This window comes from Anopheles ziemanni, chromosome 3 (assembly GCF_943734765.1).
Source record: "Anopheles ziemanni chromosome 3, idAnoZiCoDA_A2_x.2, whole genome shotgun sequence".
NCBI classification, from domain to species: Eukaryota; Metazoa; Arthropoda; class Insecta; order Diptera; family Culicidae; genus Anopheles; species Anopheles ziemanni.
In genome coordinates, this window is record NC_080706.1 from 23,564,173 (window position 1) to 23,589,635 (window position 25,463).

The following is a 25,463-nucleotide window of genomic DNA, read 5'->3' on the forward strand; positions in this document are numbered from 1 at the left end:
TGCCACCCACTTCACCCAGTCACACATTGTTGACTGGAAACTTTTTCGGCGACACAAACTTGTCGTTCAATCGTTCACCCTGCCCCGACCCGCCCTATGAAAAAACTTCACAAACCCACGCCTGACTTAGATATCCGGCCAGAGGTATCCTTTCGGGTTTAGTTCTTATCCACCAGGCTGAAACTTTTCGGAGCCGACCCAGCATGTCCAATAAGCACCACTCTCTCAATACGTAATTTTCAATCAAACCGAAGGGAACTTTTCCCCGGTACGAACCCTGTTTTCTGGTAGGTTTAATCCTACCCATCCCCGACCCATCGATACCGGCATGTGGCGACACATCTTTATGGCAGTAGGTGACATAAGCCCAATCCGCTACCCTAACCCCACCGTCAGCAACATGTGAGCTTCACTGAGAACTTGGTTTAGCAGGGAAAAGGAAGAGTGAGGAGGGAAAGAGTAAAGGAACCACAGTGTATCGAATCCCTGCCCAAGGAAAACACGAAAGAAAAAAGTGCAAAACATAACAGACACGAAGCAGAACGAAGCGCTTTTTCCGAGAAAATACAATGCAAACATAAAATGACAAATCTTTTCCTCTTGTCGGTCGGAGTCCTCACTAAACGACTATTAAGTTGATGGTGTTCGTCTTTCACTGGGATGCCTTTTGCCATCGCTTGTATCTCATTCCTGTTGTTTTTTGTTTTTATTTCTTTTGAGCTTACTTCTATTTTATTTTCTCACCTTTTTATCACTCCTTGTGACTCGCTCAGCATCGCACTTCGGAAGGATGAGTCCCAGGACCCGACTCCGTGGAGCAACACTGCAGTTCCGTTGATCCGCCAGCAGAAAGATGTTTTACGGACGAAACAAAACAAACCAATGTAAGGACGGGAAGAAAAACCACTTCCCCTGAAAACCCTCTCCCTTGGGACTGGTTCGTTTGATCGGCGTACCGCAATTTTGATAGGCGGAAAACGTACGACAACGACGGCGAACTGTTGACAATTTGTCGCGTTCATCTGTTAAAATCCACCACCGTACACCGTTCCGGCATGAAGGGCGAGAGGCAGCGCTTTTGGGAAACGCGTAACTGCTATTATTATTATTATTCTTATGCCGGTTAACGTGGGAAAAGCGCTCCCAACGAACGCAACAGGAATGTGCACTTCGGGGTTCGGTTTCTCGTGGGAGTTTTTCGTCCACCAACGGGGCGAAATTAAACTCAAACAATCCTTCCAAATTGCGTTTGCGTTGCTGTTTCTTTGGCCGCCAGAAAACCAACGGCCGGTGGCGTTTGGCCAGTTTGTGCTTTTTATCGTCGGTCTGGATTGGCCCGGGAAATTAAATAGAAATACAACAGATTAAAAGCGTGCTCTATAAACCGTTTCCGGTGAACCGGTAGAAAGTCGGCGGGTATCCATTACTTCATTCAAGGTCCTTCTTTTTGTTCCGCTCTTGGTGTTATTTGTGCAAAGACATTTTCTTCCTTTCCCCTCATCCATTTCCAAGGGTAGGGAAGGCGGGAGCGGGGAAGGATGAATTTGTCGAAAACAAACAACCCAGGGATTTACTTTCATGTGAATTATTTACCGTATCCACGGTACTGTGCAGTACTCTTTCGTTTCATGCGAAGCATCCGCGCGATTGAGTTAGTTCCGATAAAAGATTCATCTCCGGGCCATCCCAGTTTGGTGCAGCCCGCGCCGTATCAAACTGCCCATTCAATCACATTATTCGGCTCCGGGAACCGCTCGATAGCCCCATTAATATTTATAAGTAATAATGTCTGGCACAACCAGCACGGCACCGGGACTAACCGACGTTCGCAGGTTCGAAAAAACCGAGCGCCACAATGTCATCACGTTTACGAAACGATTTCGATAAAGTCATCCCCCAACCACTCCTTATCGCAGTGCAGCTCATCATCCGGTTTGACTTGAAACTATGCTATATCTTCGCGGAAGGACTTAATTTATACGCACAAGTGGACATTTGCGTTGGTTTAATTGTGAGTCCTGTATTTAACCGGTCTTTTGTTACGGAGTTCTGAGAAGTGGAGGTAGAATTTTTATTGACACCATAAGCGGACTGTCGATTCATCGATAGCATTTCTAAGCACGAAGTATTTGTTTCGAAATCTTACGTTGTTCTTACAAACCCTGATTAACAAAGAGCAGAAAAACTGTCGCGCCATTTTTTAGATCGTCTGCGTCCGTCTGCTCCATTCTCGTTGTTAAGACAATTAAATCACCTTTTTAAATTGCAGACCTGAACTTCTTGGTAGAATAGTGTTTACTGTAGTCCATAAAGACAAGATACTTTGAGTTCCTAGTTGCTAGACGCAACTAAAAGTAAAGTTGTTGAATAAACTGACCCACAACATAATGAGGCTAATTATATTCAGTTTCCCCACCGGCAATCCAATGGTATTATATTCCGAAGAACTGAATTTCCAGGTAAAACGATTTCTGCACATGTTAGACGAGAAATAAATGTAATTATTTGTACCAGAACCACCAGCACTCTCAAACATGCCCGTGTTACCGTTTTGTTAGCCTGTCGACAATTCAAAGGCAATCAGACGGTGCGCCCCAATACCGGCAACCGCAACCCGTAAACAAATGTCACCTCTTGGGAAGTTGGCTAAAAATATGCTCACATTAGCGCGCACCTTGTTTCAGCACCCAAGCAAATGGTTTGTGGCCCCCAAAGGAATAGGTATATCTGTATGAGCTGAAAAATCTTTCCATTCAAAGCAGCTGAAGGGAGCAGCCATCCTCACCGGTTCTTGGCCGTGCCTCGAGGGGCGCTTAATTAAAATACGTAAAATGAAGCTCGGTAACAACTCAAACAGGAAATGAGCAAACTGGTAACGTTCATGTTTCACCTTCCGCCGAATTTCGCCTACCACGAAGATACGTGGATGGGGAGACTTTTCCCATTATTGTACTTTTTTTTATATCTTTATCTACTGCCAAGTCAGCGGAAACACTTGCACACCCAAAATCAGCAACCGGAGTACGACGCCAACCGGGCTCACCTTTTTGTGCAAAGCCATCACTTGGCATAAGGGTAGCCGGTCAAGTCGGTAAGCGGACTGGTGTAAAAGGAATTATCCTACGGCCGAAGGGGCAAGCTGGAGATGTACTGAAAGAGGCGCCTCTGCTAGCAAACGTCGCCACACGGATGACTTGTTCGCCATGCCAGAGAAGCCGACTTCGCGAGGATGTTATAATTAATTTTAATGAGCACCAAAACCGTTTACAGCCCAATCCTGAACGTGGTATCCGCGGCATTAATTGACCCCCAACTAGGACTGTCTTTGGAGTAAATGGCTTCTAGCGCACAGTACCGTTTATGCCCTTACGATGCACTTTTGCTGCGTGCTGAAGCGAGAAGGAACGCGGACCGACTCGGTCAAATCATGGCCAGGGTGCAAGGAAATCCAATTAACCATGTTTCTCTTGTGCTGCGCCAACATCTGGCGATGGTCCAGTTCCTAGACGTATCAAGTAGTACTTTAGATGACATTGTAGTGCAGTGTGCCACTGCGAAACTGGAGCGAGCATCACCACTTTGATAGAATTCAATGCACACCTTCCTTTTCTACACACAATTCTTATAGCGATCGAGTAACAAAATGTCAGATATGTCTATCTTTGTGCTTAGTTTTTGTTGACCCAAAAATTACAGTTTTTTAAAGAACGAAGTCGTTGCAGCTCCAAGAATATCCAGTTTGTTTGGATTCAGAAATGTTTTACGCGTGCCGTTAAGTTTTCGCGATCCTTTATCGTTCAACCAATCAGTGCTGGTTTGTATAGCGGCATACAGCCATTTACATACTTCTATCATCGTGATGCAAATTTTTCGCTCGATCTGCTAGGAAAATCCATTCTTCTTGCGAAGCTATCCTATTTTGCACGCGATATCTTTCCATGGTTTCAAACGTTTCGTTAGACAGAGAAGATGTAAATTATGTAAAGTTGTAATTACATTTCACCATTTCCTGCTTTTACTGCCACGCGACAATCGCCATACGGCACTCAAAGGTCGAAGGTTTCCTGTCTCAGGAAACTGACAAACTGTCGCGTAGTGTTTTGTGGAAAACAAACTTGTCGCGTGGACGAAATAGCCATTGTAAACTTGACCCTGCTCTCCTGGCGACCTGTCACGTAATGTTTCGAATAAATGCGAAACAGCCACAGTGATGTGGGTCTACAGTGAGTTTGGGAGTTTTAGGGAAGCCAAAATAAACATCACTATGTTGGCCGAAGGATTGAAATTCTCTGCGCGAAGGGAAGGTTAGGCAAACCTGGTCGACAAATATGCTTTGGATTATTTTATTCAATTCGTTAAAAGGAAATACTTTTTTCTGTATAAAATGTAGCTTCACGTATACATACGAAAGTGGAGCTACTTGCTCAAACAAACGAGACTGAGCTGAGGAGAATCGGAAATTAGTACCTTTGTGTAGGATTCTGCAAAACTAACCAACGAGCACGTTAGAATGAGTTGAATTTAGTTTCTAGTATTTTGCTTTATGATTGAAAACTGTTTCTGTGTATCCTTGAGATCCTCAAAAATTTAAACCATCTCCTCCCTCCCCCTCCCCATCCCCTCCGCCGTCACCTCATTAAAAACCTTCCGTATGCAAAGGACCTACTCTTCTTGTTTGATTTCGTCTCGGATCAAAAGTACATGGTGAAGTTTCCATATTTTTCGGTTGACACGAGTATTTTTAATACTATGACTTCTACCATGCTATACTATGACTTCTAGTACATCACTCTCCAAATGCTACATTGTGCACACACCTCGGTAGGTTGAATGGAAAACTGAGCAGGGAAACGGAACTTTACGTGAAACTTACAACCGATTCAACCTGAGCCAGGCACCTGGTAACCGTTCATCCGCGGGTCGCCGGGCAAGTGTTGATTAAATTTAAGATAATACATTTTCGTCACGTACTGGCTCCGACACCTTTTTGCATAGGACCCTCGGTTGACGGCAAAATGATGGGCCAGCATTAGTGGCGGATCAACCATTTGTCAACGGTAGGATTTGACACATTTCACGCCCGAACTGGAATTGTTGATGTTGTTCGGAAAGCAGCTAACAACCCAACAACAACACAAGCAAAGGTCACCGCCAACGATGATTGGGGGTGGAGTTTTTGCGATAAGAGAAATTGGGTATCCTTCAGAAGGGACTGGAAATTTTACATCCAATTAAACCCACTTTACAGATGCACGGTCTGCTACGAATGCTATGGATGTAAATCTGCGAAGTGTACAACATTCTTGGGACATTTAAAAATAATAAACATGTCCCAAAAAAAAAACAAAGATCAAATGTGTTGTTTTTACAGTTCTCATCTTCCCACGTTCAACCCTTTCGTTTGTTTACGTTTCAGGAGACGTTGTCCTGTCGCAGGATATTACTTTACCATCTTAATATTTCACGCCAACGTCGGAAACAGTAAAGGCAGGATTACAGCGAAAAGTAACACTACACGGTACATCGGAAGTGGTGACTTCCGACCGGCATCACATCGTGCACCGTATCGCTTGATGCCACCCTGAGGACACAACAAAGAAAGCAGACGCTATCGGTAGGTGCCGGGAGCATCCCAGAAGCCAGAACCGGCCAGGAATGGAATCGTCGAGCGCAACCAGCCGAACGAACATTGCTACATAGTTTCTGAAGTTGGCAGAAAGTTTTCAACCGTGACGCGAGTCGCGATCCGCCACGGACAGTGTCGCGTCAGCAATGTGAACTCGCGGGAGTAATGCAATAATAAACTCTTCCGGGGATCCAGTGCCAGCTGGAAATGGTGCCTCGAAAACACGATTTTCCGAGTACGTATTTCAATAAAGGTTCGTGTTTATTTCAAAATGGTCACGGTCTTGTGAGCTGCATTTCCTTCCAACTGATGTGATAATCTCCGAACAGACGGTAGTAAACACGTTTGATAAAACGATGGCCCGCTTCGGGTCCAATAAAGTTATCGACAAAGTAGTATTGCTAGAAGCTTCGAACCATATCTAAGAACGCTTTGTGAAACACAGTAATGACGCATAGAGAGTATTTGAATAAATAAAGTATACAATATCTACTGGATTCCACTCAACTGTACCACTGACAGACAATGTCAACAAGAGGACCGTGGGGGCCAATAAAAGGGCTAACCTTGGGCGCTTCGGATACCAGGCATCGGCCAGCCATCAAAAGGCAAAGTGCAGCGAGTTCCGCCGATGGTTTGCCGATCGGTTCGCAGACCGGCATGCCAACGGTGCTCTCCACTTACTTGGCAAATCCATCCGTTTGATCATCTCGGCTGGCCTTGCAGCGCAGCTCGACATCCCAAACCCGCCATAGTACCTGGCGTAGGTCGCGGTCGCGCGCGCGTGTGTGTGTGCAAGACCCTCTTCGCCGATGCATCGAACGGTGCACCCGGGCGACACAATCTGTGTCAATAATCGTCGTTCGGTAGCGAATGATTTATTTGCTACGTGCCACATTAAAAGTGCACCTACGTGTGCAGTTGCCACTGAAGCCGCTCGGGTTGAGCTGTCAGCGAAGCCATCAGCGGTGGTCAGATTTTCCCTTCGACTGGTTCGACGTAAAAAGTAACCCACAAGAAGTACAACCGGAGCCGGTTCTCGTGGACAAATGAACGAGGAGATCGCGAGAAGAAGAAGAAGCAGAAGAAAAAGCGTAACATTCCACATTAGGACATTCCGCAATGTTGCGCACGAAGCGGCGCGTTAGTTGCGACGATTGGCCGATCGGGTTCCTTCAAGAAACGAGCCCGATGGGACGATAGATTTACCCCCGGCTAGGCTCGAGAAGTCTCTCCGGATGACACCGCAGTTCGATCTATAAAAGCCTCCGGCTCGGCCGGACATCGATCGAGTCACTGTGCGCCCTTCGAACTGGTCGGAACAATCGGTGTCGTGAGAACTTCTACTCGTGGTTTCCGTCTATCTTTCCCGCGCTCGCCCGCTCCACAGTCCTCATCGTCATGAAGTTTCTGGTAAGTGGCGAACCGTGGTGAGGTGTTCCATGGGTTTAACAACTGACGTGCGCAACCTGTTACAGATCCTCCTAGCCACCTTAGTCGCCGCCGCACAGGCCGCTCCGGGGTACTACGGTGACCACGGACTGTCCTACGTGGCCGCGGCGCCCGCCCCGATCGTGAAGTATGCCGCCCCGGCCGTTTCGGTGGTGCACGCCGCCCCTGCTCCCGTCCTCAAGTACGCCGTCGCTCCGGCCCCGATCGTGAAGGCGGTCGCTCCGGCTGCCACCAGCTACGCCACCTTCCACCAGGTACACGCTCCGGTGGTACACGCCGCCCCCGTGGTCAAGTACGCTGCCCCGGCTCCGGTCGTGTCGTATGTCCACTCGGCGCCGGTTGTCGCTCATGCCGCTCCCGCTCCGCTGCTCAAGTACGCTCCGGCTTACCACGGATGGTAGGAAATTGCCAGCAACCAAAGGGAACAGAACGAGAAGATCTTTTTGTGGCCATCGAACACCCGGTAGGGAGTCTCGGCCATAGAGAGGGGCGAGTTTGTCGGGCAGAAAACGCCGTCGTGCATTTGTATTAAGTATTGCGAAATAAAATTTCATACCGTGCTACTTACGAACGGCTTTCAGTCGGAAACCTTATTAGGAACAGTAAATTCGTGCATTTATTTCAATACTAATAATTGTCCTTTAAACTTCACTTAGGAGAAAATGTATTTCATGTTGAGGTATGATTCTTTCTACAAGAAATTTACTACTTCATATCGATTTGGGATGTTTTTTTTCTATTCTTCTATCATTGATTTCTAAGTGAAACAATCACCATTTTAAATGAGAAGATAAGATATTTCAAGCTTCAAATTTCAGATAAAATAAAATCCCAGGAGCGCCATTCACGAACTGCTTCAAACCATACGTTTTGATGTGTTTTTAGATTAATTTTTACATTTGGTGCATAGATATGATTCTATTTGAAATAGATTGGACAGAAAATTAAAAAAGAGATAAGGAAGAAAACAATCCGTTGTGGAAGAAATGGACGACAGAGCGATAGCAGGTATGTCACAAACATAAAAGATGTTTCCTCAAATACTTCAGTACACATTTCAATAGTTTAATATCATGTCCTTTTTCACACAAAAAACTGTCTATAACCCATCTGGTGGTAGGCAAATAAAAGTAAGATATGTCAAACATCGCTCTCGTTTTTATTGAGTCAAGTAAGTACCATCATCCTGTCCCCCGATATCCACATTTCATTCGACTAAATCAACTTCATCAAATGCTTTGTAAAAGATAATTAATTTACTTCATACTTCAACCCCAGTACCATGGCGGATTAGTTTTTGAGAGCATCGAATCACAATACGCCCATTACCATTTATCAACCGAATTCTTGTTTGACGAAGATCGTCACCAACACGACATGTCCTTCGCTCGTCACCCTCGTCACACCTGTAAACCCAATCTTGCGCCGTTTGCTCCATTGGCCGTGCACTTCGCCGGAAGCAATGTAATCCTTCAAATGAAAATCTCATCAAAATCTCACCAAAAGCTTTATTTCGAGTTTCTGTATCCGGTGCGCCTTTTCCTGATGTGCGCTTGCGAACGAGGGGTAGATTGTTTTCAATTCTTTTGTTCCTCTTCATTGGAAACATATTTCCCGACATTGTTGTTTTTTTTTGTTGCTGAAATTGATCAACCGTTGCGAAAAAGAAAAAAACGATACAAATAGACCGTTCGAGCCGTCGGTGTGTGCTCGCTTCGCATTTCCCCGGAACGAATTTAATCAATCGAACGGCATTATGTGCAAGAGAGCACGCCGGGAAACAGATGTTTATGCTTCGATTGAAACACATTGTTCTGTCAGCAGGATGAAAATTGATGAGCCCGAACCATTCGTGAGCCAGTGTACGAAGAATCAAATCAAAATCGGCAACAAATTACCGCATTTTAAGAAACCATCCGGAAGCTCGCTACATCCAATGCAAGCATACGGTTTGGGGCCAGAGATGACATTATTCGACTCCCGACTCGAGAGGGCGTGAAAATACCAGTTCAGCCGATCTACTCTCCAAACAATATGGTTTGCCGAAGGAGGCACACAAAGTCGGTTAGAAAAAGCGAAAGCAACGCTGGCCGAGAGTTCTTCACCCAGGGCAGGACGAAGTCAGGAAATTTAATTCCATTGCCTCTGGTATTGCCCCGTGGACGAAACCTTTGCGAACCTGATCCATTTCATTTTCACCTCGCATCCTTTCCGCCCATGGTTTGCGCCGACCACCTGCCCGAAATACCATTTCATTACGTCAGCTTTCATAGGCTTCTCAAAATGTTTTGGGACATCTTAAAACACTGCTTTGTACGTTGCAAAGGAAGCTTTCGCGAAGCGAGGAAGTTTGCTCCAGAAATAACGTCTTGAGCCTGCTCTAATTCGCTAGCGCTCAGATTTAATCTCACAAATCCTACGCTACTTTTGGAAGCACCATTTTCGATGACTGACGAAGCGAAAGGAGTTTGCAGAAGTCATGGCACTGGTGGCTGTACAAATGATAGCTTGTAGAAACATTCGTTCCATAAATAACTTTTGCACTATTTGGAATACAGCACCTTAGCTTGCCAGAGCCACGCTCTTCGCATATGATGAAGACCAAACATGTCATTACAAATAACAAGTAAACAATATTATTCATGCAAAAGCCGAACCACTCCGGAATAAATGGGATGTGGTTAAATATTAACCCCGATAGGTCAATAAACACCAAACATTCATAATCCACCTTCCGCCGTGGTCGAGACGAATGGGGAAACTTGCGCTCGATGCGTCATTGACGTCGGTAATTTATCCACCGTTCGAGATCGAGGCACGAGACAGTCAATGAATCGGGTTCAACTATTCGACAGTCAATCAATCTAATGACGGTGTCCATTAGCGACCGAAATCCTACCGCGTATCAACCCCGATTAATGACCTGCGAACCTGGGGCGTGGTGGCCTGACGTGGTGGAAAAGGGATACCTGCCCCGCCAACTCACGGTAGACTCCGGCCGTGTCCCGAGAACAAAAAAAAACAGGCAATCTCACACGAACTCCTGAAAAGCATCTCCAGCTAAGGATCGCAGGGTTTATTATCAGCCTCAACCCATTAATCCACAAGCCGAGATGGTATACATTTCCTGCCGTGTATATGTACAAGGGAAGCTTGTTGGGAAGTTTTGAGAAAATATTGCTCGAATTATCTACGCGCCACCAGCATATTACACAGCCATTAAAGGTAAACCCTGCCCTGCCTAGATCAATTAGGGTCATTCTCGTTCGTTTAAGACGACGGTACTGATCGAACCGGCTCATTGCAAACTGTTCACTCTAATCAATGTTATCTGATATTAATCAGCTGTTGGTACGTTTTTGTTATAGGAAACCACTTGGTTGATAAACTAGTGAGATTCTCCTTTCTTCTTGGCGATAAAAAATGTTCATTAAAACGTTCTTTTCGAGCAGTTGGAAACTCATTTATTGAGTGAACCAAACAAATTCGCTCGCCGTACCTTACTGCATAACGTTTATTTTTACCCCATTAAAACGGCATTAAAAATACTGTACCAGCAGCCGTTCAACTGGAACGATGGTCGCACAGGTTCATCATTAATTATCTTACATTATTGAAACTCCTTTTCCGTAATCCTTCCCGCGCAGCAGAGCAAGATAGATCGAAGCGCTTTTCCCCGGATTGTTTGTTATCGACCAGGGAGATAGCGGAGCACTTCAGTTGCAGGCGACCGAGGCAGTCATTCGTACGAAAATTACACTCCAAGGACGACGACGGTAAGGAAAGAAATTTCATCCCAACGACCAAGGATTCAACTTTCCCCAAGAGAGACGCTACGCTACGAGAGTAACTTTAAACCCTTGTAAGAACATCGTACATAAGATTCAATTCTCAATGTTCTGGTATTAACTATACGTTAGCTTGTAATGGAACACATTTGAATATTGTGTTAGAAAAAAATCGTATAAATAAATGTGATGTCGACGGTTACTGTACTGTATGCTTACTTTAAAACCCGTAGATTTGTTTGTCGAAAGTATGATGACAACAAGTTCAAATCTAAACTTACATGTCAAAAGCGCAATGCACCGTATGTTGAAAGAATTAATTGCTGTTTTATCTGCTAATATGCTTGAAACATGACGCTTTAAGGGTTAAAAAGAAAAGCAAAGGAATATCAGCATGTAAAAAAAGTGACAAATGTTACCTTCACAAAGTTGACTGGATAGTTTAAGCGAATCTATTGACAGTAACAATTTTTCATTACATTTTTTTATGTAATCTTTCAAGCAATATTTTACAATAATTCGACAGTTTTAGAAAGCTCTGTGGGGAAGCGAAAAAAATGCACAAGGACATACATTACATGCCGCGCAGGACATTATAAAGCAATCCAACGGACGAGAGGGAATCGAAAAGTGCGATGCAATTATTACCAGTATTTTCCAAAGCCCCAAAAGCCCCTCCTAAAGCCTCACCGGGCTGCGGTTTCGCTCTCCTATCCGAGCCTGGCAAGGCTTCTGCAGTTGCTACAGGAAAATCGCTTCGAAACAACCAACAATAGATAGCTAATAATAGAGTTTAGCACGAACCGAACCGTGGTGTGCCGTTGTAGGCATGCCGAAGCCACCACACAAAGCCCAACTTACAGCACCAATGCCGCGGTGCTTTCGTCCTGGGGGCGCATGGGGTGGTTTTTTACCTGTTTGTTCCCTTCAGCGGACATCACAATCATCGTCGTTGGGGGGTACCGTGGAACGGTACTGTCCATGAAGCCGTTCGTCGCGCCTAGGATCGAGCCCGTTCGAATACCGACCGTCGGGACAGTCTTGGTGCATCCTGCCAACCGGTACGACCGGTGGGAAAACTCTCTCACTCTCTGCCCACTCTCACTAACCGATTTGTTTTTAGATATTTAAGTGCAGGACACGTGTATCGGGCCGCAGTAAACATAAGCCACTCATCGATAAGTTCAAAGGCACAGCGATCTGCGAAAAGTGATTTTGCAAACGGTTGTGAATCGTAGCGATAAAAACAAAAACTCTATCTTCGCCTTTGGAAAATCCCCAGTCAATAGTGACTTCTGGCAGCAAGGATCGCGGCAGATTAGTTTTGCATGAGCAAAAAGCTGTATCGGTTCCCCTTGAAATCCGCCATCAAATACGCCCTTGACATAGTTTTCGGGGGCCATAAGTATTGCGGACGGCAGCTGAAAACACTCGTGTGCCGGTAGCAGCAGTTCTTGGAAGGTTTATCCTTCCGAAACGTGGTTCGGGCGTGAATAAAAGGATACCTTCCACGGTGGCTCGGTTGTACGCTGATGGCGTACGTTTTGCGAAGCGTAAACAAACCTCGCGATTCAGCGGTGTTGTGCGATACACTGCAACTAGCGTAGCCCCAGCCAGGGGAAAATTGAGCCAAGAATGAGAGCCACACAGGGAGGAGAGCGAGTGAGAACGTAACGGTCTTGGTGCAGTTTTTCGATTTTCCTTTCAACCCTAGTAACGGAAGCTCTGCGGTGGAAAGCTTTTCGAGTTTGGTTGTTTCCGCGCGAGTTCCACCGAACCATTCAGCGTCCGGGGGTGTATTGCGGATGCAATATATGCACTCGAATGACACACATTAAAATTTACATTTAATCGACGGTATTCTCGATTTCCCACCATTGAACATCCAACGTAATTTTCGGATGAAACGTTTTCAATGAAAAATTTCCACTTGTGCATCCCATTATGTCGTCTCTCAACAGACATTCCCATCGGCCGGGACTTGCCTTCAGCAACAGTGTCACCAGATAAACAGATAAACAGACACAGGCGCCAGTTGTTGACCCAACAGTGCCTGCGGGATGTTGGTTCAAATTGATGATGATGTAGCGCGTGTCAAAGGTCGCCCTTAATTAGGCTGCACCAGGGTTGGTGGGAAAATGGAAAACCTGTCCCCGGTGGAGTGGGAGTGAATTTTAATATGCTTAAACCGCAACGAACGGGTTACGGCGTTGTGTACGGTATGACACATTATAAACGATGATTTCGCATGTCTCGCGATATTAGGTACTGTGCTATGGACATTGGATATTTATTCGTGTCCTATCGGTAACCATCGTCAGTGCACCACCGTAAGTGCATGGGCATTATAATTGGTCACGGTTCTAGCAAAAAAGGGCTTACCAGTGAAGGTTTTTTCTTATCATGTGGTAAACTCCATACGGAACAAACTCTCGGCGAGTTAAATGAATTAAATGTAAACTACATGCCACCTCAGTGGAGATATTTGTGGAAAGTGATTTGTCTTCTTTACAATCCATTAGTTCAGTGTTTATTCACCCCTCGAACGGGTGCTCCTCGCACTTGGTGTAACATCCATCAGCTGCCAGAACGACACGAGTCTCCAACTTCATCTTCAAATCTTGGGAAATTCACCGCACGCCCCCGACCATGTCAACACAACGCATCTGGACGACGGACGGTAGTCAACAGGCGGACTATGGTACGTACACACCGGGCGGGTTCTTGTTTCCACGACATTGGCCACAGTATGATCGAGCACTCTATCCTTTTCCTAATTGAACCGAGCCGACAAGTTTTGTCTAATAAGTTTCCGGGACAGCATTTGATGCCACGTAGGCTTGGTTCTAGTGAATATCTAAAGAGTGGAACCCCGAGCGAGTGGTCGGAAATACCCTAATGAAGATACTTTTGCCCATTACCCGTGGCCAGGACGGCCTGTGATATCGTTCCGGTGCGAATTTATTGATTGCGTAGCATATTCACAGCAGTTGTTGCTTATTGGTGCCAAACCGTGGAAGATGAAACGATTACTAACAACATTTATTTGCTTGGGCATATCAAAACCACTCCGGTATTTTCTCAGCAGCCGCTTCGAACCGTAACATATCTGGAATGGTTTTCCTATGGTTTTTTTACACCCCATCTATTGACCCAAATGAAACGTATCCAATAACCTAATGAAAAGGATATTTCGGTGTGGGTCGGGTAGGAAAACATTCGTCGTGCCGAAACTAACCAAAAAATATATCAATTACAAAAAAAAAAACGGAAAACAACCATTTCAACTAGACAACAGTACACAGAACTGTTGCCTACACAAATTAATACCGTCGAAAAGAAAGGCATACAACAGAATTGCTTCCGATGTTTGTTTTTCGAAACAGTTTTGTTTCGACTACGATTAACTGTAACTGTGATCACCTTCGTCAAGGGTAGGATAAATAGAACCAGTGGGCGTTAGTATGATCGAATGGAGAAAAACTTTTGCACCTTTGCTAGTCCACTTACGAAATTGAGTTTTTCCCCTCCTGCTTTGGCAATGTTTTAGCCCCCCCCCAACTGAAGAGGACTAATTGACCCAATTGAGCAGGATGAAAGACGAATCAATTTCTGACTAAACTAATCCAGCCAACGAGTTTATGTTCCGCCAGTAGCGTAGACCAGCTTTACGTTGCGTTTGCTACATCCACCAAAAGGCAAGACGTCTAACGAAGTCCGATCACCCGTTAGCAGTCGATTAGAGAATCCTAAGTGCCCAAACTGTTGGCACTATGAGAAACCTAACCAATTGTGGGTTGTCCCAATGCTCCCCAATGGGTTCTCGGCGGGAACGAGCTGAAGCACATTTGCCGGCTGGGCTTTCCGAGTGCCACGTGCACAAATTATGCATGCCTCGGGTCAACAAACTGGACCGAGCCGCCCCTATCCCCACGGGGTAGAAGAGACGAGCAGCATATTACTGGGGCGAAACAGCAACGGGATATGCTTGCCGGAGTTCATTCGCCCCTTTTCGCCGGCGTCCCGGCGCCTCTGGAAAGCATCGGATCGAGCATAATTGTCTCGAATGAATATTCGAACGACGGTAAACCATCGGTCGAGTTTAGTGTCACCATGGCACACAGCCAGAGGAAAAACTCATATGTCAGCGTAGAAGTAATAAAAATGTGGAGCGGGTAAGTGGTGGGAGCCATTCTTTGGGCCAGAAAAACAGACACACCGGTAGAGAAGAACGTGTACTGACAATTTTATCGATATTTACGATTGGATTTTGCTATCAATTATTTTTATTAAAAAGCCTACGACGTGGGTTGATCGAGGGAGGCTGTTTTTTCAAGGTAGGACAGCTTGTGCATCGTATGGTAAAAATCGGGGAAGTATTATTTTTGATAGATATTGCGATGGCACTGAATGTTTTCAATTGGTTGAACAATTCCGAAAACGTTTCCGATTTGAGCCGAAAACTCTTTTGGAACGAAATACATTTCGAAACACTTTTTTTTTATTTAAAACCACAAACAATGGATAGAAAATTAAAATCAATAAACAAGCCCACAGAACCGTTGTTGGTATTGCGTACTATTGATTTAATCGTTACTTCCTGAAATTCAACCGTTCTGGAATATTAAACAAGAGAACGTTCAGAAAAAAAAACTCAATCATTTTCGTTGGACAAGAGTTGCAGGAATGCCTCAATGTTACATTCAAAAGGGTTTATGTTACCAACTCTATATTTTTTCACTTCAATAAATATAAGTCACTCCATGAGCATCAAATGGGCGGTTGAATGGATTCGGATGCCCTTGTAGGCATCGTTATTACATTTGCATTTTTGTCCCGAGTGCACGGATATCCTCCTCTCTTTTTTCGGAACATCCATGTCCATTAATATTAAGCATAACATGGCGATCGAGGCATCACACGTGGCATGGCGAAATAACAACGTCTTTTGGTAGTAAATTTTCGAATTAAAAATCTTTCCGTTAGGAGCAAAGCAATGAGACCCCGAGACGGTTTGGTATAATTAAAAATGTTTTACTTCTTTGGTCCAAGCTAAACTTATCAATAATTGCAAGAATGAAAATATCAATGGATAATACTTATAAGCTCACGTTTGGTAATTCTTATTAACTCCGAGTGATTGCAACACGGTTAGGAGATACTAGTAAAAATAAGGTTCAAATATTTACCGCTCATAAATCGGGAACATATTGTTATCTCATACACGTTCAAGGTTCGATGCTTGTTGAATGAAAGCTTCTTAATCTGCTACACAATTTCATTTAACACTGAATAAAGAAAACACAACTTAAGAAACTTCAACAACGAGATTTTCTTGAACAACAAGCGGTGCCAACATTGCCACATTTAGCTCAAAACAAACGATAATGAAACCATTACAGTAAATACAAGCATTCATGCAAAATGTTGCCTCTTCTAAAAGTGTTCACCAAAAAGGATACATAATTTCACTCCGTATCCTTTGAATCATGTTTACTTGCCGATCCGAGAAAAAACGTTGCAACCCCTTCGCTTATCGCAGACCAAAGCAGTAATTAGGCGGAAAAAGTTAAACAACTCCAACTCATAGCCTTAACCGATCCACCACCCACTCAGCTTTAAATTGTTTTTGTCGCTCCTTTTTGCCGTAGTACATGATGCCGAGAAAAGCCCCTCGAATAATAACAAAAGTAATCACCACCATCCGCCGGATGGTAATCCCTACCTAATCGGTATCCAATCGAGGTAATGTTGTACGTCCCCCCGAGGCCCATTGCCATGGTTCCATTAACAGTTACTTTTGTGTCACCTACACCCGGCGATACCATGCTGTATAGATTCCGTCGGAGGTACTATCACAAATCGATACTGTTGCTGTTGCTGCTTATCATCCTCATCCTGATGATCGTTATCATAGTAATTGCCTGTTTGCGTGAGTATTAGTTTCGGAGGCGGAATCTGTAGCAAGGAAGTTAACCATCTACACCCACTTTTTGGCGACCGTAGTTCACTTCCCACCGGATATCTGCCACACAGCGGAGTGCTTACGGTCCGCTGCCGCCCTGAAACAGAGCATGGATGACACGGTGAACCCTTGCGATGACTTCTATCAGTACACCTGTGGCAACTGGGAGGAAGAACACCCCCGACCGGACACGTACACCAGCTTCGATTGGTTTAGCGAGCGGCAGGCGAAAATCCTACGCAACATCCGTCAGTATCTGCAGGCGAACAGCACCGCGTTTGATCCGAAACCGGTTGTTCAGGCGCGGGCCATGTACAGGGGCTGTATGAACCTAACCGCCATGGATCGACTTGGCTATGGGCCGGTATTTAGGTACCTCAAGCAGTTCTACCTTTCACCGTACCCGTCAGTGCTGAACGTGACGGAACCACTGTCCGAGAGCCATGAGTTCGATTGGGTTCGTTCGTTGGCAAAGATCAAGCAGCTGCTCGGGATGGACGTTTTCATAGGGCTCGACGTATATCCGGACCCACGCCACAGGGACCACAATCGGTTGGTGTTGGGTACGCCCGAGACAGGCTCGGATCTTCCGTTGTAAGTGGTAGAAACAAGACATCGAGAGCGATCGTCACTCCGGACCTCTTTTCTCCCCCAGCAACACCGATATCCTAAAACATATGCGTCGTCATGGGAGGACTCGAAGGAAGCTAACAGTGAGTGCAGACGAAACCGATCAGGAAGAAGAGGACCGGGAGGAGGATAACTTTCCTAAAGATTCTGCATCATTAGTCGCCTATAAGCGGTTCATGGTCGGGGTCATGAAGATTCTGGTGAACGACACCGATCCGACGATAAAGGTGGACTACTTTAACGCCAGCTTTGAAAAAGCGGCATCAATAATTGTGCAATTTTCGGACACTATTACAAAGGTAAGTGGCCAAACTTTTACTCCCGACAATAGTATTGCGATTTTCGTGTTTGTACTCCACCCCGACTCTCCGAACAGTTCAACCGAGAGGCGGAAAATGCATCCAAGAGTACCAACGTGGAGGATCGGCTAAATCTGCAGGACATCGTGTACTATACGGCGTCGGAGCTACAAAACATCACCGACACCCATATCGCCCCGAAGGACCCCTTGCCCATATGGGAGAAACTGCTGAACGGCATGTTCGAGGGAATTCCTGAGGCACAGCTAAACTTGCACGAGGAAATGGTACTCACCAGCAATGCCGATATTCTCTACTTGAAACTGCTGGTCGAGTATCTCTCCGTGACGCCGCTCGCCCACGTCGAGCTGTACATCTGGTGGACGGTGGTGGAAGAGCTGATCCTGCACACCACGATGGAGGTACGGCGGCTACACTACACCTACTACCAAACACTAGGCATTGGCGATGGATTCAGCTCGCGAACGCTCTACTGCACCGGCACCGTCAACAGCCTGCTCGGGATGGCCGTCAGCTACGCCATTTCGCACGACAACTTCACACAACACACGAAACCACGGGTTCAGGATATGCTCCGCTACATACGCACTGCCTTCGAGGGACTCGTCCGCGACACGACCTGGATGGACTGGCCGACGAAGCAGTCTACGCTGCGGAAGTCTGAAGCGATGCGCAGTTTGATCGGGTTCCCCGAGTGGATTCTGGACCAGCAACGTTTGGAGCAGCACTACAACGGGGTGAATGATCTGTGGTTAACATGCCTTCCGTTAGTTTATATTGAATATCGCTAACATGTGTGCAACTTTTGTTCTGTATATTTTACTCTTTCGCTTTTTCGGCATCCCTTCCCAACTCCCTCGGGATAGTTAAAAGTTAACGAAAGCACCCACCTGGAAAACATGATGGAGGAAGTTCAGCGGAAAAACATCATCAAGCTGCGCCGCTGGCGCCACAAACATGAGCTCGACTGGGACACGCTGCCCACCAACGTGAACGCATTCCATACGTTCCAGGAAAACGCCATCAGTATGTATCAAGTGGCAACCTTCCGGCACCGGTCCGTAAAATAATTGTAATTGGGCATGTTTCATCCTACACACATCTTTGATTTTTCTTTTCCGATGCATTTTTCGACGGAAATTTATATGTTCGCTCCACGGTCCCGGCGGGGTAAACGACGAATCTGCAGCCATCCCGATAGCGATCCTTCAGTATCCTTTCTATCATCTTGGCCTGGAGTAAGAATTTTGCAAATTGTTGTCCGCTTCGCCTCTGCACACAGCTGCACTGTATTTCAGCATCCTTTTTGTACATTCTACGAACACCGGTTATTCACCGTACTGTCTTCGGCAAACAAAGCGTCCGTTCGCCGCAGGACTACACACAGATCCCACAAAAACCAAGCTGCTGCACGGACGTGAACCAGCTAGCACAAAATACTTTACTCTGTTGTGCTGTTGTGAGTTTACAGTTCTTACCTTTCTTCACGAACTCAATTTAGTTGCAAACTGCATTTAGCCTGCAATTGACATTGAAAGATTCACCTATTTCTTTTGGGGACAGAACATCAAAGTGGAATGTAAAACGATAAGAAAACAATGTTACCTGTTTCTCTTTTAGGGCTCTGAATTATGGCGCCATTGGAACCGTTCTCGGGCATGAGCTAACCCACGGCTTCGACGATAGTGGTCAGTGTAATGCGATAAACTAGTTGTGTTTCCAACATTCAATTTTAGCTTGTCTACACTTTATGAAAATTACAACACAGATAGTTCAACTTTTGCTTTGCTTATCACGCAGGCCGGCAGTTTGATGAAAACGGAAACCTGAAGCAATGGTGGACAACCAAAACCATACAGGAGTATGTCAACCGGTCCATGTGCTTCGTGAACCAGTACAATCGATACTACATACCGGAAGCGGACGATTATGTACAAAGTTTAAATTGCGTTCGGTTAAAGTTTGCAGTGATTCTAATGGGCCAATCTATCACTTTACCTTTCAGATCGATGGGCTTTTAACGCTGGGAGAAAATATTGCTGACAACGGGGGAGTACGGGAAGCGTTCCGGGCGTACCAGCTGTACGTGAAAAACTCCGGTAAAGAGGCACTGCTGCCAGGATTCGAAGGTTACACACACGAACAGCTCTTTTTCATATCCTACGGCCATATATGGTGCGAATCGCATACGCGTGCTGCCGCAAAGGCTTATCTCGACGATACGCACTGTCCCGGTAAATTTCGGTTGAAGGGAGTACTGACAAATTCGCCCGAGTTTAGCCAAACATTTGGCTGTAAGCTCGGTATGGAAATGAACCCGAAGAAGGATAAATGCCGCATATGGTGAAGGGACCTTTTTTTGGTTCCCTGGAAGATTTTATCAAAGGCTTGTGATATATGCATTCGTGCCTCGAATGTTCAGTAGGTTGAATTGCGTTGCGAAAGATGATCATGTTTTGATGGGTGTGTTGAATAAAAATTAAATCAATTACTAAATATCATACATGTTCCATGAATGTCCTTCTTGTGATAGAATAATAATAAATGCAAAAGAAGGTGTTAACGTTCGTTTCAAATCCATCGAATACGTTCTGTTTTGACAGTGATGACGTTTTTATTAGCGATGTGGTGAGCCGCGAACGAGTTACATGATTCCCCAATCTTTTGCACCCATGACGGCATTTATAATTTTCACTTTGAGCTATATATCGTTCCTAGAAAAACACTTGTTTCTTTTCATCAATTTTGGGACTTTCATGGATTGCAGCGACATTATTCCTATACTATTTGTACCAAAAGTTAACAACTAAAAACCAATAAATCTCGGAACTGTGAACGAAATTATCAATCCGGATCATACCGGTTCGATTACCGGTTCAATTACCGTTTGAATTACCGGTGTTTGATTGGATTGGTATCACCTTTTGAATGTGTTCGTGGCACAATAAATTTTCTTTAAAACTCGAAAAGATGGAAAAACCATGCTTTGACCAAACTTTTTCGTATCAAACAGACCTTTCATTTGAGGGGTCATATGTCCAAATCGGTTCAGAGATTAAAAAGTTATTCACAAATATGCAAACCATGCTCTAATCAATTCGCTGTCACTGAACCGGTAAAATATGTGATGGGAACTCTAGCTGTCTCTTTCTCGCCCTCCCGGTAACTATCCACGAATGATACGAATTCCTTTTCTAACCAATCAACCAGTTTAAGTTGGCACTTTGGATGGTAAGCAAGTTTAGTGAATTACTCTTCGTACTTTGTTGGCCGCCCGTAGTTGATGCAAAATGATTATTTGGTTTCTGAACCGACCATTTACGACCCGCAACTATTGCAAAAGAATAAACACACAATTGTGCCGAAAACAGTGCGTAAAACAGTGCGTTCAGTGTCCGGAGACATTGGTTTTTACCTTTCAGCTGCACGGTACTTTGCGGTGGCGGCGGCTCGTCGTGTATACCGTTTCTGCGTGTGCGGGAGTGAAAGGGCGCGAGTTAAAATGGCGTTTCTGGAATGTGATGAATTTATTATTCGTTCGTTGTTCCCGACGACCGTCTGCCTGCCACCGTGCCTCGCAGGCGAAAGTTCTACTGTTCCGGCCAAAATGCACCGCTTTATTTTCTAATATGCCTGTCCGACGGCAGACCTTCGTTGATCTTGATTCACTGAAAAGCAGACTCATCATCAACAGTGCATGTGACGTTAATAGATTCTATTGGTGGCGAAAAAAAACTGCTCACGTAGTAGCCGTTGACCGGATGATCCGCTTATATCGCAAACGGAAAAGGGTGGCCGTCTGGAGTATAATTTAATCGAATCAGTTCGGAAGCTGAAGGCCCAACATGGTTTCCACGGTTTGAGGCATCGTTACCATAATGCTGTTTCCGTAGAATGATTGAGTCATAGCGCACTATACACAAACACCCAACCCAGATGCCAGTTCCTCCCGTGGTGTTCCATTTAATCTATCGAATCCTACAATATTTTAGCGACGGAATAGTCGAACTGTTTTTAACACCAAGCTTATATAACGGAAAATACAGCCCTTCTTTGGAGTTATCATTTACCTGCGCTAATGATACCATCCGACCGATAAAAGCCTAAGCTACCGAGACCCTGATAAAGCTGGCGTGAAACCAACGACGAGAAAACAGACGGATCTGCATTTCTCGAACTCAAAATCAATACGAATGTCTGTTTGGCAAATATGGTCGGTGGCAGCGAATGGATACGAATGGTTGAATGGCGTTACTTTCCACCAACGGCGAGGCGTTGGACGCCCTAGCGACCCGGTTTTGCAACATATCCGATGGGCAGAATCGAATCTGAAGAAGAGATAATAATGAAACCACCACCGTCCATTGTAGTACTATCGATCCAGCCCCCGGCAGGCTTGTGCAGCTTGATACCCGCGACCGAAAGGCAGACTCGCTTGGTTTGCGGTGGGCGGAGGTGCCACTAGAGTACGGATCGGAACACAACATGGGAACTAGTGAAAATCAATCATCAAGTACCAGCATATGCGGCTGTAAAAACATATCGTGTACATTGCACCGTTATGTACTCATTTTCCCTCTTTGGGGTTTTTTTTGTACCCCTTCGCATCTATGGATTATGGCGCTCACGTTTTCTTATCAGCCGGAAAACCGGTTGCGTTCGAAGCGCTCAAGATAAAGTTTCGCGTACTGCGAGCGATATGACTTTGTATTTGGATTTGGTACTTTTCGGTACATATCCTATTTGCGAAAAAGGTTTGCCTCTAGTTGCCAGGGTTTCGAAAGAGTTGTTAATCTACACTGTTGATAGACGCCTGATCCTTCTTCGAGGTATAACGACGGTACGATCTTCCCATTTCTCGTCTGATTTGTCGTTGTTTTCCGCGACTGCATATCAAATCATCGTTGCGTGGTACAATTCGTGCACTGTTACTCTCTTTTCTACTTGCCAATTTGCCAGTTATGACTAGGAAAGTAGAAGTGAGTCATAGATAAGAAAACAGTAAAGATAATTGTTGTTTGAGCAGTTTCGCTGTCAGTATGTGTATATTCCAAAATTCAGACTCCACCAATGGTTATTATTAACTAGGTGTACTTGTGAGTTTAAGCCCGACCTTACAGATTTATTCCTACCGTTTTAGTTGTGCTGCAAACCCGCTTAAAGTGAAATTTTGTTACACTAGCAGCAATCTCTATATCGAATTGCCAATGCAACAAAGTGATATCCTATGGTTTATTGTGCTGATAAAGCATGCAAATAATTGCTAATACACGGATCTCGTTTGGGGCGCATGGAAATAGAAAAAATGCTCTGTGAACTCAACCAATTTGCGCCTACACTCATACAAACTTTAGGTCCAATCATCATGGTGCGTACGTTGGAAATTTTGTTCGAACGATAAGCAGTTGCCCACCAAGATTGTATTGCTGCTGTTGCCTTGTTTGACGTGTGTTTTTCCGTTATGTTTCTTCTCTCAGACGGACTTGACTTCTTCACTCAACTCTGTCAAGTACCGCCTGCTTCGTTCGAAATCGCGCAAGGCCCCTTACCACATAACCGATATGGCGAGTTTGTGGAAACCTTGAATTCTAACTCACTTTGCATATTCTCGCCCACAGGAATCATTTGGCCAGCCGAAAAAGAGGCAAGCGATCGCACGATAGTACCAATACCCAGCAGTAGACGCCAAGGCATAAAGCAAAATTCAGAATGCAAACAATAAAATGTGTGGTCGTCGGAGACGGAGCCGTCGGTAAGACGTGCCTGCTCATTTCGTACACGACCAACAAATTCCCATCCGAGTATGTACCGACTGTGTTCGACAATTACGCCGTTACGGTCATGATCGGTGGCGAGCCGTATACGCTGGGCTTGTTTGATACCGCCGGTAAGTATCTGGTGGGTGGCGGGAGGTGGTTGTGACTCATCCGGTCCCGAGCACTCGCCGTATCCACGCGGATCGCCGTATGCAGTGCAGGCAAATGCGTTTCAATGCACTTTCAATTGACGACGCCCTTACTGATGTGTTGCTGGCTTTCGCTCACCGCCTCTCCTACTACTCTCCACTTGCAGGTCAGGAAGATTACGATCGACTCCGACCGCTGTCGTATCCGCAAACGGACGTGTTTTTAGTATGCTTTTCCGTTGTTAGTCCCAGTTCGTTTGAGAACGTTAAAGAAAAGGTATGTCATTAAGGGGAAAGGTATCGACACGACTATTATGTCTTGCTAACTAAAACTGTCATGTTCATATCGGTTCGTTTCAGTGGGTGCCAGAGATTACGCATCACTGTCAAAAGACCCCGTTCCTGCTGGTAGGCACACAGATTGATTTGCGCGACGAAAACAGCACACTAGAGAAGCTGGCCAAGAACAAACAAAAGCCCATCACCCTCGAACAGGGCGAAAAGCTGGCCAAGGAGCTGAAGGCGGTCAAATACGTGGAGTGTTCTGCATTGACCCAGGTACTTGAGAACCGTTTGCGCAGGTTGGAGAGGGGGCACGCTAATGAAGCTATTTTTTCATTCTACTTCCACAGAAAGGACTAAAGAACGTATTCGATGAGGCAATCTTAGCAGCACTAGAACCCCCAGAGCCGACGAAAAAAAGGAAGTGCCGATTTTTGTAAAACAATTCTCCCGTTTTTTTACCTCTTTTCCTTTGTAATCGTATGGAGCCCAGCATTTCGCTCCTTTTTTTCTTTTATTTCGGTTCCGCAATATTAATCCCATTTCGTCGTCCAAAGTCGCATGATACCGCAAGTCCGTTGAAGAATGGAAAACAGAGCGACGATAGTCCACGAGCAAACTAACACGATAGAGTTTAGCGTTTAGCTTTTCCCTTTTCCCTCTTCTTCTAATGAACTCTAATGTTTGTTAATTGAACCGATAGGCGCCTAGAACCATCCCTGACCCAGAGCCACGACGCGCAATTCGTAATCGTTGTTATTTGCGTATAATCATACATACACATAATTGCGTATAAACAAACCTAAGCATAACTAACCAACATTCAACAACCTCAGAGACGAAGATATGATATATATGGTAAAAAAACGCTGTATACAGTAAGGCAACAAAAAAGAAATACGCAAAAAAATTAATTAACATTGATTTATACAAAAACCAAGACACAATTAAAGATGAACATTGCTATAAACAACCAAAATTAATATTGCCATGTGCAAAACTAAAGAGAACCGAATGAGGACGGGTTACGAACTGCCGACTAATGGCTAACAGCGATGAAAAGATGGTATATGGTAGAAAAGGCAAGACTAATTGAAGGGGAAAACAGAAGGAATATAGAAAATGCGAAGCTATGAAACGCATAAATACTAAGTTAAATGAACACAAATATTGACGGTGCAAAGAAAAGAAATCGAGATAAACTTAGTCGGTTTGGCAGGATTCGTGCGGAAGCCACTTGGTAAGGCGTTTGTCGTTCATTATAATTGGATAGGTAGTTTCCGTCTGGAATAAGCCAGCCGGGTTCGAGATTTGTCTGGAGTTGTTATGCGTATCATAACGATTTCCTGGAGCGACAGTTTATAAGGCTTTTTTTACACAACACACGGTAAACTGGTGAACGCGAGGAATATAACCAACTCCTCCGGGTGGAACGGGGCAGGAAGTACTAGCCCTAGTGTTGAGCTGTTAATATACACTAAAGGCACCTTTATAC

At 45.0% G+C, this 25,463-nt stretch overlaps 3 protein-coding genes across 3 annotated transcripts; all 3 read left to right on the forward strand.

Annotated features, from left to right (window-relative positions):
* The first annotated feature begins 7,027 nt into the window (after positions 1–7,027).
* LOC131288643 (cuticle protein 16.5-like) lies at positions 7,028–7,479 on the forward strand. Its single transcript, XM_058317794.1, has 2 exons — positions 7,028–7,039; positions 7,105–7,479. Exons 1-2 carry the CDS (start codon positions 7,028–7,030, stop codon positions 7,477–7,479), a joined length of 387 nt encoding a protein of 128 aa, XP_058173777.1.
* A 6,036-nt stretch (positions 7,480–13,515) lies between these two features.
* Positions 13,516–20,128, forward strand: LOC131287879 (neprilysin-11). The gene is made up of 11 exons (XM_058316967.1): positions 13,516–13,567; positions 16,518–16,611; positions 16,704–16,798; positions 16,873–17,425; positions 17,487–17,760; positions 17,838–18,518; positions 18,648–18,807; positions 18,971–19,019; positions 19,402–19,469; positions 19,582–19,712; positions 19,787–20,128. The coding sequence occupies exons 1-11, from the start codon at positions 13,516–13,518 to the stop codon at positions 20,126–20,128; spliced, it is 2,499 nt and encodes an 832-aa protein (XP_058172950.1).
* Positions 20,129–20,996: 868 nt separating this feature from the next.
* On the forward strand, positions 20,997–24,446 carry LOC131288918 (cdc42 homolog). Its single transcript, XM_058318099.1, has 5 exons — positions 20,997–21,012; positions 23,400–23,668; positions 23,854–23,963; positions 24,047–24,244; positions 24,319–24,446. Exons 2-5 carry the CDS (start codon positions 23,491–23,493, stop codon positions 24,406–24,408), a joined length of 576 nt encoding a protein of 191 aa, XP_058174082.1. The 5' UTR covers positions 20,997–21,012; positions 23,400–23,490; the 3' UTR covers positions 24,409–24,446.
* Positions 24,447–25,463: the final 1,017 nt, after the last annotated feature.

Coding starts and splice junctions, on each gene's coding strand:
- LOC131288918 (XM_058318099.1), top strand. CDS start 23,491: ATGCAAACAATAAAATGTGTGGTCGTCGGAGACGGAGCCGTCGGTAAG. Junction 23,964..24,046: donor TTGAGAACGTTAAAGAAAAG/GTATGTCATTAA, acceptor GGTTCGTTTCAG/TGGGTGCCAGAGATTACGCA. Junction 24,245..24,318: donor AGTGTTCTGCATTGACCCAG/GTACTTGAGAAC, acceptor CTACTTCCACAG/AAAGGACTAAAGAACGTATT.
- LOC131287879 (XM_058316967.1), top strand. CDS start 13,516: ATGTCAACACAACGCATCTGGACGACGGACGGTAGTCAACAGGCGGAC. Junction 16,612..16,703: donor CTAATCGGTATCCAATCGAG/GTAATGTTGTAC, acceptor CATGCTGTATAG/ATTCCGTCGGAGGTACTATC. Junction 19,713..19,786: donor TACCGGAAGCGGACGATTAT/GTACAAAGTTTA, acceptor TTTACCTTTCAG/ATCGATGGGCTTTTAACGCT.